The 18,902-nt window shown below is 28.7% G+C and overlaps 1 protein-coding gene across 1 annotated transcript; it reads left to right on the top strand.

Annotated features, from left to right (window-relative positions):
• The first annotated feature begins 9,871 nt into the window (after window positions 1–9,871).
• beta-PheRS (phenylalanine--tRNA ligase beta subunit) lies at window positions 9,872–17,205 on the top strand. Its single transcript, XM_016067647.5, has 2 exons — window positions 9,872–10,006; window positions 11,882–17,205. The coding sequence occupies exon 2, from the start codon at window positions 11,899–11,901 to the stop codon at window positions 13,645–13,647; it is 1,749 nt and encodes a 582-aa protein (XP_015923133.3). The 5' UTR covers window positions 9,872–10,006; window positions 11,882–11,898; the 3' UTR covers window positions 13,648–17,205.
• Window positions 17,206–18,902: the final 1,697 nt, after the last annotated feature.

The following is an 18,902-nucleotide window of genomic DNA, read 5'->3' as shown; positions in this document are numbered from 1 at the left end:
AAATTAAAGGTTACATGGGCGTGATGAGATCCGTATTGTAAGCGCCATGATCATGCTTATAGACCACAATGCGCCAGTAAAATTCTCAGTCGTTAGTGGACAATCAGATTGATTTCGAGTCTGATTGGTCATCGAGACGCATACTGCATAAATTTTACTAAAATAAAGGTAATACAATTTTTGTAGTTATTAGAAATGATAGGGCCCTTTAATCAGCATCTGCTCATAGCCTCAGCTTCTCTTAATCGAGCATTGCATCAAATTTATAGTTGTAATTCTGCGAGCTGCAGAGCACCTTACAGTTTATTTTCATACTAGAAGATAAAAACTTAATTAATTTTTAACTAATTATATTCTGCGAGCTGCAGATCACTCCACAGTTTATTTTTATACTATAAGCTAAAAACTTAATTAAATTTTAACCAATTATAATCAGAATTTTAAGTTTTTAAGTCTTACAATCTTTGAACAGCAAATACAAAACAAAATACAAAGAAAAAAGTGAGAAAATTTTGGGAAAAAAGCACAAATCGTAATAACCTTTGATCGAATTGAAATTTCGAAAGGTACTGGTGTTAAGTTCATAAACGCGTCATTTTAGCGTGTCCAATTTCCTCTTACTATTTTTTTTTCCTTTTTTTTTATTTTTAATATATAGAGAAAAAGCCTCAGAACCTCTTATATAATCCTAAAAATATAAATTTAAATTGTTAAACTTTGAAAATAACAAATTAAATATTGTCCACTGATTTTAACGAAGCTACATAAATTTGCTACATAAAAAAGAGAACGAAAGAAAGATTTAAAAGTAGGAAAATTTTTAGGCTCATTTAAATAAACAATGAGATTCGTTAGGCTTTAAAATATTCTAAATCGTACGATCTCAATTAAGGTTTGCCTCGATGTCTAACGAAGACTAAAGGGGAAAAAAAACAAGTATCGAGTAAAAAAATTCTTTATTCAAAACTTCGAACTAAATAAAAAATATCAATACGACGTTTCGACTTCTTTAACTCAAATTGATTTGAGGATGTTATGGTATTAGGATGTAAAGATGTGATTGGTTATTCTTGAAAAAAAAAATTATGACGTCAAAGCTAAGTTTAAGACTCATTTAGTAGTTTTCCGGAAAAATTTTTTTAAAGAAAATATTCTTTAAACCGATAAACACTCTTCGCTTTGACTGAACCTTTGACCTCGCTTTGCCCTCGTCCAATGAACAATTGCTTTGCAATGCTGTTGATTTTATTACTTATTGATACTTTTACTTACTTTTTTAAATTCCTACTATTAGTTCCCACTCTCCCTATATATATTTATAGATCTTATTCAAATTTTCTATCGTTCATTAAATACTTTTTATTCATCCACTCAAATTCAAAAAAGTTCAAATTTAAAACTTTAAGTTTTTTTTTTCATAAGTTCAACTTCACGGTTTTAAATTTGTAGTGGATGACACTTGATGTTAATACAGTTTTTCAAATATTAATTTATTATTTAAATTTAATTAATTATTCTGCCAAACGTATAAACGTATCGTTGATAAAATACTTTTTATTCATCCACTCAAGTTCAAAAAAGTTCAAATTTAAAACTTTAAGTTTTTTTTTTTTTTTCATAAGTTCAACTTCACGGTTTTAAATTTGTAGTGGATGACACTTGATGTTAATACAGTTTTTCAAACATTAATTTATTAATTAAATTTAATTAATTATTCTGCCAAACGTATAAACGTATCGTTGATAAAATACTTTTTATTCATCCACTCAAGTTCAAAAAAGTTCAAATTTAAAACTTTAAGTTTTTTTTTTTCATAAGTTCAACTTCACGGTTTTAAATTTGTAGTGGATGACACTTGATATTAATACAGTTTTTCAAATATTAATTTATTAATTAAATTTAATTAATTATTCTGCCAAACGTATAAACGTATCGTTGATAAAATACTTTTTATTCATCCACTCAAGTTCAAAAAAGTTCAAATTTAAAACTTTTAGTTTTTTTTTTTTTTTTCATAAGTTCAACTTCACGGTTTTAAATTTGTAGTGGATGACACTTGATGTTAATACAGTTTTTCAAACATTAATTTATTAATTAAATTTAATTAATTATTCTGCCAAACGTATAAACGTATCGTTGATAAAATACTTTTTATTCATCCCCTCAAGTTCAAAAAAGTTCAAATTTAAAACTTTAAATTTTTTTTTTTCATAAGTTCAACTTCAAGATTTTAAATTTGTAGTGGATGACACTTGATGTTAATACAGTTTTTCAAATATTAATTTATTAATTAAATTTAATTAATTATTCTGCCAAACGTATAAACGTATCGTTGATAAAATACTTTTTATTCATCCACTCAAGTTCAAAAAAGTTCAAATTTAAAACTTTAAGTTTTTTTTTCATAAGTTCAACTTCACGGTTTTAAATTTGTAGTGGATGACACTTGATATTAATACAGTTTTTCAAATATTAATTTATTAATAAAATTTAATTAATTATTCTGCCATACGTATATACATCTTTAAATTAATTGTAATTATTTAATAAAAAGTAACTAAAATAAAAAAAAATTCGTTAACCTAAGTAGGAATTGCCTTTTAAAAAAATTTTCATATATTACTTGTTAGTTCTTCTTTCATCTTCTAAAAAAAAAAAAAAAAAAAAAAAAAAAACATGATTTTAAAGTGGCGGGAATTGGAAAGAAACTTTGTTAAAAAAGAAACTAAAATACTTCATATAGTAGTGTAAAATCATGAATAACTCGTGAAATCATTCATACCAAAAATTTATAATTTTAGTGATAGTGACGTGAATATATACAGGGTGTATCGTAAAGTCCACCCTTAAAATATACTTTTAGAATATTTATCAAAAATTAAAACAAAAACAAAAAAAAGTTTACACATAGGGAGGAGTTCCATATTAATATTTCTTCGGAGGGAGAAAAAAGCTATCGATGCCTGAGAAATCACAGTTGAGGAAGGTGAGGGGAGCACGAAAAGAGGTCGAAATTCGATTATTAGAAGCACTTTCAAGTTTCAACGTGCTAAAACAGACTTTGATGAGCAACATATCCATTATTTTTATTTTGTTTTTTGCTGTCGTTAATTTCTCAGAATTTGTCAATGTTTTTCTCGTCTTTAATTTCGAAATTCTTAATATATATATATATATATATATATATATATATATATATATATATATATATATATATATATATATATATATATATATATATATAATTTAAATAATATAATCCTCGGTTTTTAATTACATTGTTCTTATATAACTGACTGAAAAATAATGAACATTCACCCCCCCCCCCAAAAAAAAAAAATTATAATGAATCTGAATGTGTAATCACCGTAGAAGAAACTTAGGGTATAATTATTAAAGAAAAAAAATATAAACTTTGTACTAAATATGGTAAACAAAACTATTTATCTGTCTCTAATTTTTATTCTGTTAGATTATTATTTTTGCTTCATATAAACTTTTCATTAGCCTCGAATTGCAAGAGTCATATTCTAAATAATTTTGATTGCTTAAAAATAAAAAAATGAAAAAACATGTAAAGCAGAAATGTCTGTGAAAATATGATTTTAAGGGATTATGTATTTTAAAAGTGTGGAAGACTATTTTTGTTATCAAGAGAATTTTTTTTTTTATCACCATCGTAACTAATGAAGCCAATAAATGTTTTAAAATAAACTTTCCTTTAAAAAATTAATTAAATCGAAAAAGTATTTTTTTTTCCAACTTATGAAATGGCTTTTAAATTCGGAGTTTACACTAAATAGGAATTTTCGAAATCATGTTAATTAGAAAATAAGAAAAGTTTGATAAATAAGAGGTGCATCATTGCATGTCATATAAACAGCCATTCAACAACTATAATATGCAAGCAATATCAAAAATAAAATCATTGGAGTAGAAAGATGTGAAAATAGTGGTAAAAGGTAACCTCATTTATTATTTTTAGTTAATCAATTTTCTACATGCATTATGTTTGCCATTGCATAAAAATGAACTGTGTTTGCTTTTATATTGTGTTTGCAATGAGAGTTATGTTTACTTTTATTTTTGGTAATTATGGTCTGTCAGGTCCCTTCGTTTTTGGGATAAACTAATACGACTTTTTAGGTAAAGTTAAAACGTTTTGATTTTCGATAATTTTCAATATTTGACAACGCTATTAATATTTAGCTAATGAAAGCTATTAATGTTCTCATGAATAATTTAAAAATATAAAATTAAAACTAACAATATTCCTATCAAATAACAAGTTTATACTTACTGTTGGCAAAAGTTAGAACAATAGTTTGTTATCATATAAGTGCTATTCAAGATCGCGAAGTATTAAAATTTACTTCTGATTTCTATTTCCAGTGAATGTTAAAGTTAGCCTTTCAATGTTTCACAATTTATTAGTTTTTGCGTAAAATAAAACTAAAAGATGACTTATTTTACTCTCAAATATGTTTTTAGATGACAAAAAGCACGAATTTTTTTGCATATGAATCCTTATTTTATAAATTGTATAAAATTTTATTTCACAAACACATTATAAGTGGATTGTTTTAATATATTTTACAGCTTTAAAACGAATCAGCTTAAAAACGAGTTTCTAAGTCCATATTGCTAATACTCGTTACTTTAATTAATTAATTAATGACTGAAAAAGCAATTTACTGATGTGGAACTAATAGAATATTACATAAGCATGTGAAAGGGAAAAGGTAATTTGCTAATTTTAGCTGAGAAAAGGGTCTGAAATAATTAAAAATGTTTGATCGTAATTAAAATAATTAAAAATGAAATAATTAAAAATGCTATTGTTTAATCATGTTTTTACTTTTTTTAAACACACTTTTTTTAAAAAAAATTTACTGTTAAAAATTAACATAATCAACAGAAAAGTTAAACGAAAAGACGAGTGTCAAAACTTAAAAAGTGTGTCTCGCCCCCGGGTGGGCTCGAACCACCAACCTTTCGGTTAACAGCCGAACGCGCTAGCCGATTGCGCCACGGAGGCTTGCTAGACGAAAATTATAAACAAATTAAATAAATATTTTTTAAAACACAATCTAATCATAAACGAAATCTAAACATAGCTATAATTCATAAACATTTTTAAATTTATAACTGATAATCGTAGTAGTAACAAACACACCTGCTCTTTCTCACATATGGGATAATTTTTGCTGCTTAAATTTACAATTGCGAAAGGAAATTAAATAAAACAAGAATTAGTTCGGTCGTTAGTCAAAATTAATAAAACAATCTAAATGCAGACAATAGTTACATTAATACGAAAAAACGAAGAAATAACATTAAATGGTTCAAAAAGACATCTCAAATGCTATTGTTCGACTGATCATAATTCGAATTTATAACAGTATCTTTCGAACAATCTGTGGTTTTGATGCGATTTTGTTCTTTCTCATACGCATAATACTCCAAAATATATAAACCATTCTATTTTTCTTTCACATATTTTTATCACTAACCATATCTTTCATTTAAAACAACTAACATCAACTTTCGCCTAGATGCTTTTATTTTATTTATTTATTTGAAAAATTACGTTTGTATGTAAACTATTTAGCATTAAAAGGAGTTGACAATTATTTGCTTTCCTAAAAAAAGTTACAGGCAAAGAAAATTTCTGAAAGCAAAATATATTATTTTATCAAAGAAAATTTTATTAGAACTTATTTTAATATTATTGCCTTTATGATCTATCGATGAATTATTATCATACTTACACGTTTTATGAAATTTGTTGTCGCATTAATAATTGAAAATAGAGGGAGCTACCATAAAGCTCTTTTCGTAATAATCTCTGGATGATTTTTCTTCCAAATTTTTCTAACAATTTATATAGTGCTGCCATCTAAGGCTTTTATACGAAAACCAACTAAAATTGTGCAAGGCTTCGTCTCCTGGAAAAAACGGTCAAAATAAGTGTAGAAGAAAGTTTAAGAGAGTTTTCCGTTTTGAATTCCTGTATTTATTTATAGCTATATCATATGAGTTTTGTTCATTAAAGTTGGTTTCTGTTAACCAAAAAAGCTGATTTAAAACTATTCTGTCGTCTCTGTAGTATCATTTTAAAAATTCTGTTTTTGTAAACATTAATGAAGATAAGATTTTTATTTTTTTATTCATTCAATGATATTCGAAAACCAAGAAATTTTAAATACCTTTCAACACAATGTCCTAACTGCAAATGTGGAAAAGTAGTAAAGCAACAAAAAAAAAACTAATAACCAAAATTTTTAGTAATTTAAACTACAATTTTTTTAATTGATAATCAACAATATGTGTTATATTAATTATGTCTTATAAAAAATTGATAAATCATAGTCTCTGAATGAAAATTTCGCTACAAATTTTTCACAATTCCTCTATAAGGACGTTTTGAAAATATATCGCATGTTTAGATAGATTAAATATTTTCAAACTTTCGATTTATAACAAGAAACCTTTTTTTTTTATCTAAAAAGAAGAAGAAAAAAAAAACTGCTTCGAAAGTAGTGTTTTGCAATATCTAGTAGAAAAAGAGTGAATTCCGTTATTATAAATGCGTATTCATTAATTGATAAATTTATGTTCAGCGTATATATTAACTAATAAATTAATATTGAATTAATGAAAAAGTCATCAATTAATTAATAAATTTATGCTCAGCAAATATTTTAGAGTAAAGAACTGTAAAAAGACTTTTCTCCCTAATTAAATCCCACTTAACTTCTAGGTTTATATTTATTTACTTTAAGAATATTTTTCTATTAAATTTCGTACAAGCTTTTGTTCGTAATAATAATCTCTCTTTTTTATTTAAAAAGAAAATGCCTTGAAAGTAGTTTTTAACAATATCCAGCAAAAAAAGTATAAATTCGTTCAATTATTCATTAGTTAATAAATTTATATTCAGCAAATATTTTGATTTAAACAATTGTAGAAATAAATTTTTTGCCAAATTCACACTCACGTAATTTCTATGTTTTAATTAATTAATTTATTTTAAGAATTTTCTTCTTCTTAAATTTCGTACAATCTTTCGTTCGTAATAATCATCCCTCTATTTATTTAAAAAAAAAAAAAAAAAACAAGCCTTGAAAGTTGAAAGTAGTTTTCTTCAATGTCCGGCAGAAAATTACAAATTCGTTTAACTATAGTAATTAATTCGTGAATTTGTATTCAGCAAATATTTTAACGTAAACAACTATAAGAACACTTTTTTTCTTAAAATTTCACTTTAATTACTTTTATTATTTGTATTTTTAATTTATTTCCTATCTTTATTGAATTATTTTACATTTCTGTGCTGTGACACAAAATTTTAGGAGCTTCTCAACTTTTTGAAATTAAAAAAAAAGAAATTTAAACTAAGTTTTCATTTGTTTCACATTTAATTTTGGAACATAAAACGTTATTGCAAAAATTTAAACTTGGTCGTTAATGGATTAAATCTCCATCAATTCGATTCATTTGTAACTATAATTGCGCAATTTTGTTTTTAAATGATGCGCCACCTGTATTGTGTCTGTCCCCATAAATGCGTAAAGAACTTCACTATGAGTAAACACGTTTGGCCTTAAATTATATAAATAGAAAATGAAATTTAAAAAATTGTGTATTTTCTAAAACTGAAAATCATGCTAAAAATCATGCTAATCATGATTTCATGATTCAAATCAATCATGATTTCATTCATTTCAATCATGATTCAAATCAATCATGAAAAATCATGATTTAAATCATGCTAAAAAAATAGTTTTGATTCAACATTAAAATATATTAAAAGAGTAAAACAAACTGTGATTTATTTAATATTTATTTAATTCACTTTCAAAATTTGAGTTTTGTAAAAAAAACAATATGTTTAATTTTTGTCAAAAACTAGGTTCGAACCTAGTTTTTCTAATATATAGTTAGATCTAACCAATAATTATCTTTTTGAAACTAATTTTAAAGATGTTCCATTTGACATCTAAAAATACGTTTCAAAATTACGAAAAAAATTAGACACTTGCAAGATAAACTATACAATTATACAAGGCAGCACAATGCAAACCATGAGAATAAATACAAAATCTAATAATAAGATCAAAATAAATTCTGATGTTGCTGTAGTTGTAGTTCATTTACGTCGCACTAGAGCTGCACAATTGGTTATTGGCGACGGTCTGGGAAACACCCCTGAGAATGATCTGAAGACATGCCATCACAATTTTGATCCTCTGCAGAGGGGATGACACCCCCGTTTCGATAGCCCAACGACCTGCACGCGAAGTCGAGCACTTTACGGTAGAACACTTTAACGAGGATCAATACCGCACACCCTCGGTCACTATTTAGACTGCTCCAAGTGGTCACCCACCCTCACACTGACCGTAACCAGTGATGCTTGACTTCCGTGATCTGCTGGGAACCGTGTCTTAACAATCAGTCAGTCCACTGCGGGACAAATAAATTCTGAAAAGTTGTTTCATTAACGCGTCTTGGAGAAAAAGTAAAAAAGTGAGGAATCAAGCAATGATGACATAAATCAAAGAATCATAAAAGCTAAAATCTCTCTCAGAAGCCTTCAAAAATTTTGGAGATCTTAAAATTTAAAAATCAACACGAAATTAAGTATTTTTAAAGATGTTGTTCGCTCCATACTTTTGTTTGGTGCTGAATGTTGGTGACTCCGGAAAACTGAAATAGAAAAATTGGAAACATCACATTACAAATGCTTAAGAATTATTTTAAAAATCTTCTGGCCTAACACTATTTAAAATTAAGATCTATTTGAAAGGATCAAACTATTATCTATTCATAACTAAATTTTTTAAAGAGATTAAGATGGAGAGGACATAACCTTCGTTTGAAGAGGGATAGCCTTCGCAGCATCGCGCTTACATGGGCACCCGACGGAAAACCTAAAATAGGAAGGTCTAGACTTACTTGGTTGAGATACAAGCACTAAGATCTGTATAAAGCAGAATTAAATGAATTAAAGGAGGACTGGCTCAGATCAGAGGTGCCTGGAAAAAGAGTGTTGAGGCCTTATGTGCCAGCTGGCGCGAAAAGGACAGGGTGATTTGAAATGTTTTAATAAGTATTTCTTACGGCTGCTCCAAATGCAGGTTAGCTCTCTCAAAAGAGTACTCGACGAAAACAGATTTCTCGCAATACTTGATCCAAGATTTCCCTTGTGTTCTAAATTGGGTTCAAAATTACAAGTCTAATGAGTTGAACCTTGGTGCGTTATCTCAAAACTGGGTCGGCTGTTCAATGATGGTTGTTGTTGTTGTAGCTCATTTGCGTCGCACTAGAGCTGCACAATGGGCTATTGGCGACGGTCTGGGAAACATCTTTGAGGATGATCCGAAGACGTGCCATCACAATTTTGATCCTCTGCAGAGGGGATGGCACCCCCTCTTCGGTAGCCCAACGACCTGCACGCGAAGTCGAGCAATTTGCGGTAGCACAGTCTAACGAGAACCAATACCGCACACCCTCGGTCCCTACGCAGACTGATCCAGGTGGTCACCCACCCGCACACTGACCGCAGCCTGTGATGCTTGACTTCGGTGATCTGCTGGGAACCGTGTCTTAACGATCAGTCCACTGCGGGACGTTAAACGATGGTGATGAATAAATAGATAAATCAATGGACCTAATCAAATGTAGGAAATTTAAAGGGAAAATTCCTCAAATTAGTTTTTATGTTGATAAATAAATAGGAACAATAGCGGTTGTTGAAAGAGAGAGAAAAAAATCTTACAATAATCAACTCAAAACCTAAACGTGCCAACCGTTTTTTTAGAATCGTAGTCCCTCGGCTAATTTGGCATGAATCATTCGCAATTCTTTAACTGGAACCGTTATATTTGTAATGTTTGTTGAAGTGGCGTAATCCGGTGTCTGGTTGTTTTTGTTCCGTTCCAGCATATTTCTTGGAAAATACTTCACTTTTCTCAAGTATTCTAATCAAAGACATTTAGAGGTATAAATTTTTGTAAAGTTTTTTTTATATGTTAAAATTATTTATCTTAAGTCCTCTCATTTGTGTATTGGCTCCATTACACATGTGCACAAAACTTCAGTAATTAAATTTAGTATCATTTCTTTTTTAGTATTGAACTGTTACAGTGTTGTTGAATGGTTATTTGTTACGCACGATCCTGCGTGTGTATTACAATTGTTGAATGATTATTTGTTCTGTAGTGTATCAATGTATCAAATTTCATAAAAATCGGTCCAGTAGTTCTAGAGATAATCGATCAAGTCTGCAAATTCTCTTAATTCCTTACACCAGTGTATAACAATGAATATGAAAGCCATCAATAATTAAAAAAATATATTTTTACAGTTGGCCAAAAAGAAACAAAACTAATTAAGAGATCGCACGTCACATTCGTACTAATTCATATTTATCCAATTCATATTTACTCTATTGAAAAATTACATATTGGTCATCTCGCAATTTTAAAAATTTTGCAAGGTGATTGGCATTCACTAGAGTTAAGCAAAACGAATAATCAAAGTGATTCAAATCAATAGAATTGGTTCACATATGTGATTCGTAGCAGTTGATTTTATTGGTATTTAAAATTATTATGGATTATTGCTTCTTAAATTTCAGTTACTTTTATAAAAAAAAGTGAATGTGGGCACAGTAAGTAAGAAATAACTGAAAGTATTTAAAGTAAGTGAAGTAAAGGTGGCTCATGTTCACAGCAGAACACATTACCACAATCATGCCATTGATCATGAAATTGCGCAGGCATGTGATTCTTCCTTTATTTTGCAGATTTCTGTGAATCTCGAGACCCTTGATTCTCAAACTTCCGCTAATCTAAAATTTCAATTTTTTGTTACACAAAATTTTGTTAGTGAGGCATTTATGTTGCTCTTGCCAGCACTCGCTTATTTTTTCTTGAGATCTTATTCACGTGTGATAAATACTTTTTTAACTCAGATTTATCATTGTAAAGCAGAAGTTAGGATAAACTTCAAGAGAAAAATTCCATAATAACTTTTACTAAAATTAATAACGTGCACAAAAGGAAAACACAAAACTTAAGAATTAGGTATGTATAAAGTAATTCAGAAAAGGCAAATAATCAAAAAATTGTTAATTGGAAAAAATGGTGCTTTTACTCATTTTTTTAACTGATATTTTTACGAGAAGCAATTAAATTCCAATTTATAACAAAAGAATTATTTAAACAAGTGATATACTTGCCCCTTTTTTTATTTAGATTTATTATTAGTTTTATTGCCCCTTTTTTATTGCATACTTTTAAAATCTCGATGTTTTTAATATGATATTATTTATGACAAGATTCTCCAAATTAAGGGCATTTAATTAACCCTTATTTGATGCATTCGATGCATGTGATTTTGTGGAAAATACATTTTATTTTATCATCAATCCTTTTTTCAGTTATTTCTATAAATTTTGAAGTTTTCAAAATTTTTTAATACAATGCTGACTTGCAAAGTGTGAAAAAGGCAAAAAAAGTAATTTTTTTCAAATATAAAATTTTTTATATTGTTAATTTAATTTATCATGTGCAACTCTGCTGCATTTTCAAGATATACTCAATTTCAGGCTTCATTTTGCACCCTCTGAAATTGAACCGAAAAATGTCTCGACCTTTTTATGGTGGCTAATATAATAAAGAAAAGAGTTCTTTATCAGAAACTAGTTATTTTATCATGATCATGTAGGGTCTTTGAAAACTATTTTGTTAATGTTTGTATAGTGTTTAAAAATATTCCTTAGTGCTTATAAAGTACTTAAAAAGTGCTTATTTTTTGTTTGAAGATTTTGCTAAGCACCCTGACAAATCTGTAAATCTTTTCTTTGTTACAGATAAGAATTTCTGCAAGATGCCGATAATTAATATAAAAGAGGAGCTCCTCTTCCAAGCACTTGGCCGAAAGTATACACCTGAAGAATTTGATGAACTTTGTTTTGAATTCGGTTTAGAACTTGATGAAGTAGTATGGGAAAAACCAGATCCTAGTAAAAATTTGGAAGTTTGCATATACAAGATAGACTTACCAGCTAATCGTTATGACCTCTTATGTCTTGAAGGACTTTGCAGGTCTTTAAAGATTTTCCAAAACCAAATAGAAATTCCTCGTTTCACTCTGTCTTGTAAAGGTGAATACCAAAGGCTAATTATTTGCCCTTCAATTTCTCAAGTTAGGCCCTATGCTGTTGCTGCAGTTTTAAGGGGAATTACTTTTACTCAGCATAGTTATGAAAGTTTCATCGATCTTCAAGACAAGTTGCATCAAAATATTTGTAGGAAAAGATCTCTCGCAGCTATCGGGACTCACGACTTGGATACCATTTCTGGTCCATTTTTGTTCGCCGCAAAACCGCCCGAGGAAATTAAGTTTTGTCCATTGAACAAAGAAAAGGAATACACAGCAGTTGAATTAATGGAACTTTATACTAATGATTTACATTTGAAGCAATATCTTCACATTATTAAAGATAAACCGGTGTACCCTGTTATCTACGACCAGAGTGGTGTCGTCTTATCCATGCCTCCCATTATTAACGGAGAACATTCCAAAATAACTTTGAACACGAAGAATGTTTTCATAGAAATAACCGCTACCGATTTACAAAAAGCCGTAATAGTTCTCGACACTCTCGTTTGCCTGTTTAGCGAATATTGTGAAAAGCAGTTTGTCATCGAGCCGGTGGAAGTCGTAAATCCCGACGGATCCAAAGTCCTGTATCCGGAACTAAATTACAGGTCAGAATCTATTTGTCCAGCTCAAATTAATAAGTACATTGGAATAAGCGAATCACCTGAAAATATAGCTGCATTACTTACCAAAATGTGCCTGAAGGCTGAAGTCTGTGAGAAAGACTCCAATATTAAAGTAGAGATTCCTCCTACGAGGCACGATGTGATTCACGCCTGCGACATCATCGAAGACGTGGCCATTGCGTATGGTTACAACAACATCACCAAAACTATTCCCCAGACTGTGACGATTGCGTCTCAACTTCAGCTGAATAAGCTCTCCGACCAGCTATGCCTTGAGCTCGCTCAGGCCGGCTTCACGGAAGTTCTTTCTTTCACTCTTTGTTCTAGGGATGATATTTCTCTAAAGCTCCAATGTCCGAGTGCCCTTTCTCAAGCGGTGCATATTTCAAATCCCAAGACTTTGGAATTCCAGGTGGTTAGGACTACTCTTCTCCCTGGCCTTTTGAAGACTGTTAACGCTAACAAGAAAATGCCTCTGCCTATGAAATTGTACGAAATATCTGATGTGGTCATCAAAGATCAGAGTAAAGATGTAGGAGCTAGAAATGAAAGGCATTTGTGTGCCTTGTATTATAATAAAAAACCAGGGTTTGAAATTATCCATGGACTGCTTGATAGAGTAATGCAATTGCTCGATGTTCCCCCTTTAGATGAAAGCAATCCCGATTGTGGATATTGTATCAAGTCCTATGATAACCCATCATATTTTCCTGGACGATGCGCTGAAATAATAGTAGGAGGAAAAGCAATAGGTTCACTTGGAGTTTTACATCCAGATTCTATTTTAAATTTTGACTTAAGTTTACCTTGTTCTGCCTTAGAAATTAATATTGAACCATTTTTATAGTTAATTAAATTTATTCTTATACAAGTTTACTGTAGAGCCCCTTTAATTTAATTCAATATTTTACTTATTTAAAGTTACAGATACGAACAATATTTTTAACAAAATTTAGTTGTAAATATATGATACAAATTGAATTTGTTTTTTCGACCATTGAAATATTGACTTTGTATGAAATAATTTGAAGATCTCTTTTTAATTGTTAAGAGTTTGTTAGATTTGTTTGTTTGAATGGTATTATCTTTATCGTCACATATTCTGAGATAAAATCTAAAATGAGTAAAAACATTATTATTTACAGTTCTTCCAATTAAATTTTTATGCCAAAAAAATGCATTATTCTAATGTATGTGGGGGTTATTTTTCTGTTGCTTCGAAATAAAAGTCCACATATTAGTAACTTATTTTTATTTTCTTCTAGACTTTTCCTTATTATTTATTTTTATTAACCAGATTTTTGAGTGAAAAAATATAGTCCTAATTATTTTTGGTTAGTTGGATTCTATTTTTAATATTAACAAATGTTTTATGTTTAACAATTAAATAAATAAATGACATAAATATATTGTTGGACTTCAAAAGTAGATTGGGCATTGTTGTAATTAGTTATAAATTTTCAGTGACTTATTCTTCAATAATTATGCAATAGTTTTCCTTGCACATGAAAATTAAGTATTTCCAAAGGCTTAATAATTATGTCAAAGCTTTTAATCTATAATGAAGTCAGTTCATATGAAAGTTGTGTAGAGAAATCTCTTTAAAGAAATATGAATCAATCTAAATATGTTTTGAATATGTTTCTGAATTAATAAAGCAATAATGAATGTGAGCATTTTGAACATGATGCATGTCTATGATAAATTCCTATGAATTGGACTATTTTCATTCAAAGTAGGTAGTCAAAAAGATATATGTTAACAATTGCTATGTAATTCTAGCATAAGTTAATTTGTTAAATACTGTAAGCTTTTTATGAACTTGAAAACTTAACTGTAATATGAATTTTTTTTTTGCCCTTTGTGATAGCAATATAATTTTGACCAAGTAAAACAAAGATTTGATTCAAATTAAATATGTTTTAAAAAAAAGTTTGTTCTAGAGGATTTTTTTAAAGAAATCGTTGATTATTCAATTATTATTTACTTATGAAGCATTTTAATATAAGATTTTTAAAATTTATTTTGTTAATTGGTGTTAAAAATTCTGGCACTTATCAAAAGATATTTTAAAAATCTAAGTATTCTTTTTCTGAAAGCAAATTAAGAACAAAAATATTAAATTTTTTTTTTTTATGTATAATGGATGGTTGGCAGAATTAAACAGTGACAAACTTCCTAAAGCCGAAAAGAATTTATAAAACTTCCGGTGTATCTCCCCACGTTTGTTATGTTTTACAAGTTGATATTTGAACAGGCTTAATATTCGAAAAACTTTTATTATTGTGATTTTTTTTCATCACATTTATGCTTGCTTTTATTTTTTATAAAAGTTTTTCTGTTATTTAAGAATTCCAACAGGTCATGAGTCAAAAACAAATTTTAAGAAAATTAATATCACAACGTAAAAAATATTTAATGTTTGCCACGTTTTGAGCGATATCCGTTATTTAGCTATAAGTGTAAAATATCGCCCGGTTATCGTTTTAAGTAGCATTATAGCTTGCTTGCGAGGTTTTCTAATTCCATTTGTTTTGTTGAAAGTTAAATTAAAAGAACGTGGAATGTTGTGAACACTACATGTATTAGAATAATGAGTGGCGCTGTTTTCCAAGCTCAGGCATAAAAATCAATTGGTAGGGTGACCCGGGGTAATTCACGATCACTCTGTTTCTGGGGTAAATAATGATCATCTAAGTTTTATTTTAAAAAAATAATTTTTTTTTTAATTTGAGACATGGACAAGAATGATTGTACTCTTTACTAAAGTATAACTACATTTAGTTAATAATAGTTTTTTGTTTAATCTAACAAAATAAGTATCTTTTAAACTGCTCTCTGTATTTTCCATTTCAAAGATGGGTTTCGAAATGTGCACATTTCTGCAAAGATCCCCCTCCTTCTCTTAATAATAAATATTTTGAGTTACTTTCTTTTTCTTTGATATAAAAATAGTGTAAGCTTTTGTTTAATTGTTTCACATCTACTGTAAACATTATAATTGATTATAGGAAACTATATCAAATGTTGCCCCCTACAGATGGGGTAATTATTGATCACTGGGGTAATTCCTGATCATTGTCATTTCTTCTTATAAATAGTTTAAAAAATAGCTAATAAATAGTTAATTTTCTTTTCTTAAATAACAGTTCATATTTATTAAGTGGAACAACTATGAAATATATTTTAACTATAATCACAAAATTTGTTTTTAACTGTATACAAGACAAATGTGCTCTGATATGCACCATTTCTAGCTTGTCTTACCTTGCTTCTATCTTAATTTTATGTGTGTACATTGTTAGAATAATTTTTAAGTTGATAAATTAACCTAATATAAATATGGTGAGAAATTATAAGCCTAAAAAGGATACTAAGCTTCTAGAAAGCAAAAATAGTGAATTTCTTTTAATGATTGAAAATGGAAATTTCAGTGTGAGAGCTGCTGCCAGAGCTGAAGAGTTAATCTTTATTCCTGCTTTTAAATAAAACGTTTTATTAGCAGCTTAAACATATCTTTTTGGTTTATTTGTTTGATCTTAATGTCTTATTTGTTAATTACCATTGTATAAGTATTTTTAAACAGCCCATTTACTATAAAAACTGGTGATCAGTAATTACCCCAGAAATGATCAAGAATTACCCCGGAAATGATCAAGAGAAGGGGTAATTCCTGATCACTAAAAATTTAAGATCTTTTAAATTCTAATTAGATTTTCAAACAAAAGAAGGTAGAATAAGACTCATCTCATATAGCTTCAAACTTGCAGTAAATATTAAAATTCTATCTTGAATAGTTTTTTCACAAAATAGATGTTTGCATTTTTTGATCAATAATTACCCCAGGTCACCCTAATAGTAAGTCTTGTGACGAATTTTAACGCCTTAGCGCCATGTGTGCTTATCTTTACATAGCATCCACATTATATTTACATTACATAGCATTTACGAACCATCCATATGCATCTATATAAAAAAAAAGATTTATTAAATATGGCTTGATTTTTAATTTTATATTTAAAATTAATTAATTGTACAATTCATTGTAAAAACTTGCATTAATGCTATTGAATGTCATATTTCTTTTAAAGTAATTTTTTCCCATCTTTCCTGTAGACAGTCTTTTTTTTCTAATTAAACATATTTATTTTTATATATTATACATTTATATATACTAAGTTGAACTTGCAATTTATCTTCAAATGTTGATTAACTTGCTTGCTGATTCTTGACCTCTGGCAAAAGCTTTCATTTTGAAAGACATTGCTTTTTTTCTTCTTCCATTTTTTAAACAAATAAAATATATTTGCAAGGCTATGAATTATGATGTGTTATCTATTATAGAGACTGTTTTAATTTGAAAATATTTATCTGCTATTGAAAATAAAAAAATTGCAAAAAATACCTGCCAATTATCTTGCAAAAAGATACCTCTTGTATATTTAGAAATTGCTTCCTTTATTATGAATTCTGGAATTATGCTCACATTTAAATGACCTAAATGTCTAATCTAATGCATAAATGTAAAATATTATACTAAAATTTTTTCTTCATAAATTTTTGAATTGCTTTTTAAAATAGATTTTTAAAAAAATTGTTTCGCAGAATGAGATTGAATCAAGTTCAGCATATATTTTGCTTAAGGTATGCAGCATTTAAGAATTATCGAAAAATCTCTCTACATACTAAGTATAGAATTGTTGCAATTGATTATGTGATAAAAAAAATTTTTTTCTTAGTAATTACGCTAATGAAACAGTTTAAAGACAATTTCAAATATTGTGACATACCGTCAATCGGCAATTCTGAAATCAGTGATTGACGACCATCACGCAATGTGCGTCAGCAGTACAGAATCGGCATATGTCTCTACAATAATTGTAGCCAATAGGATATTTGCATATAGTTATTTTCCATCCTCGTTAAACTGTTCTACGGTAAAAAGCTAGACTTCACTCTCAGGTCGTCGGGCTACCGAAGCAGGAGGGACATACCCCATGCAGAGGATCAAAGTTGCGATGGCATGTCTTCAGATCATCCTCTGGGATGTTTCTCAGACCGTCGCCAATAGCCCATTTTGCAGCTCTAGTGTGACTTAAATAAAATGCCAACCTACTGAAGAAATAAACTATGTGCAAATATCCTACTCGGTACAATTTTTGTCTAGAGATATATGCTAATTATCTACTGCTGACTCACACATTTTTAAGGTATGCAATAATTTTAACAAACTTAAACACATTTTTATCATCCCAAAAACTCAATGCGCAAAAAATAAAGCATTTTTAAATTTGCATAATTTAAAAAAAAAGAGAGATGCTAACCAATTGCAAATTCTCCAATAATAATTTTCAAAATCAGGAAGCTAATTAAATTTTAAATAAGCAAGGGTTTAACAAATGAAAAGATTCAAAATGTATGAATTATTTTGTCACACTATTCAAGTCAGTTATTAAAACATCTTGCAATGCACATCAGACATAACCAGTTTAAAAGCTGCTGTCCCGTAGTGCTCTGTAATTCTAAACTCTTTCAATTATTACTTTATTTAACTCATAATAAATACTAAAAGGAGTTGGTGGTGGTCAAGCATTTCTAAGAAATAAGTTCAGTACTTAAAAACTTCAATATAATGCAGAAAAAAAATTTTCGGCTGACTTTTTAAGTTTTCCTGATGATAAACTATTCAAATTATAGGTGCTTGCATGATAATCAATCACTATTTATAGGAAAAAAATGCATACTTTTTACACAAGAATATATTTATTTTAAATAATATATAATGCAATGTTTTTGATCTTTTTTTTTTAATGCAATATATAAAAAGTAAGATTCTCAAGGACCCCTAGGTGCTCGGGTGTGCCCATGTGTGAAAATGGTACTAGTTTGGATTATTACTAAATGATTAAAATCTGCCTATAATATCAGAATTTAACTTATGAATTCCTCAGGGGGTTTACCTTGTACTGGTAAACACGGGTGTCACTATCCCGAGGTGCCCTAGTGATTTTTTTCGTCTAGTGCCTTTTCTATTTTTGAAATGCACAATTTAATATTTATTAAGATGAAACTTAAAGGAACAAAAAAAAAATCACTTGTACT

The sequence above is a fragment of the Parasteatoda tepidariorum genome, chromosome 8 (assembly GCF_982258835.1).
Source record: "Parasteatoda tepidariorum strain Cologne lab strain chromosome 8, Ptep-v5.0, whole genome shotgun sequence".
NCBI lineage: Eukaryota > Metazoa > Arthropoda > Arachnida > Araneae > Theridiidae > Parasteatoda > Parasteatoda tepidariorum.
The sequence above is the reverse complement of the archived record's forward strand: the minus strand, read 5'-3'. Positions and strand labels throughout refer to the sequence as shown.

Excerpts from the sequence above, each read along its gene's own strand:
- beta-PheRS (XM_016067647.5), top strand. The coding sequence starts at position 11,899 with ATGCCGATAATTAATATAAAAGAGGAGCTCCTCTTCCAAGCACTTGGC.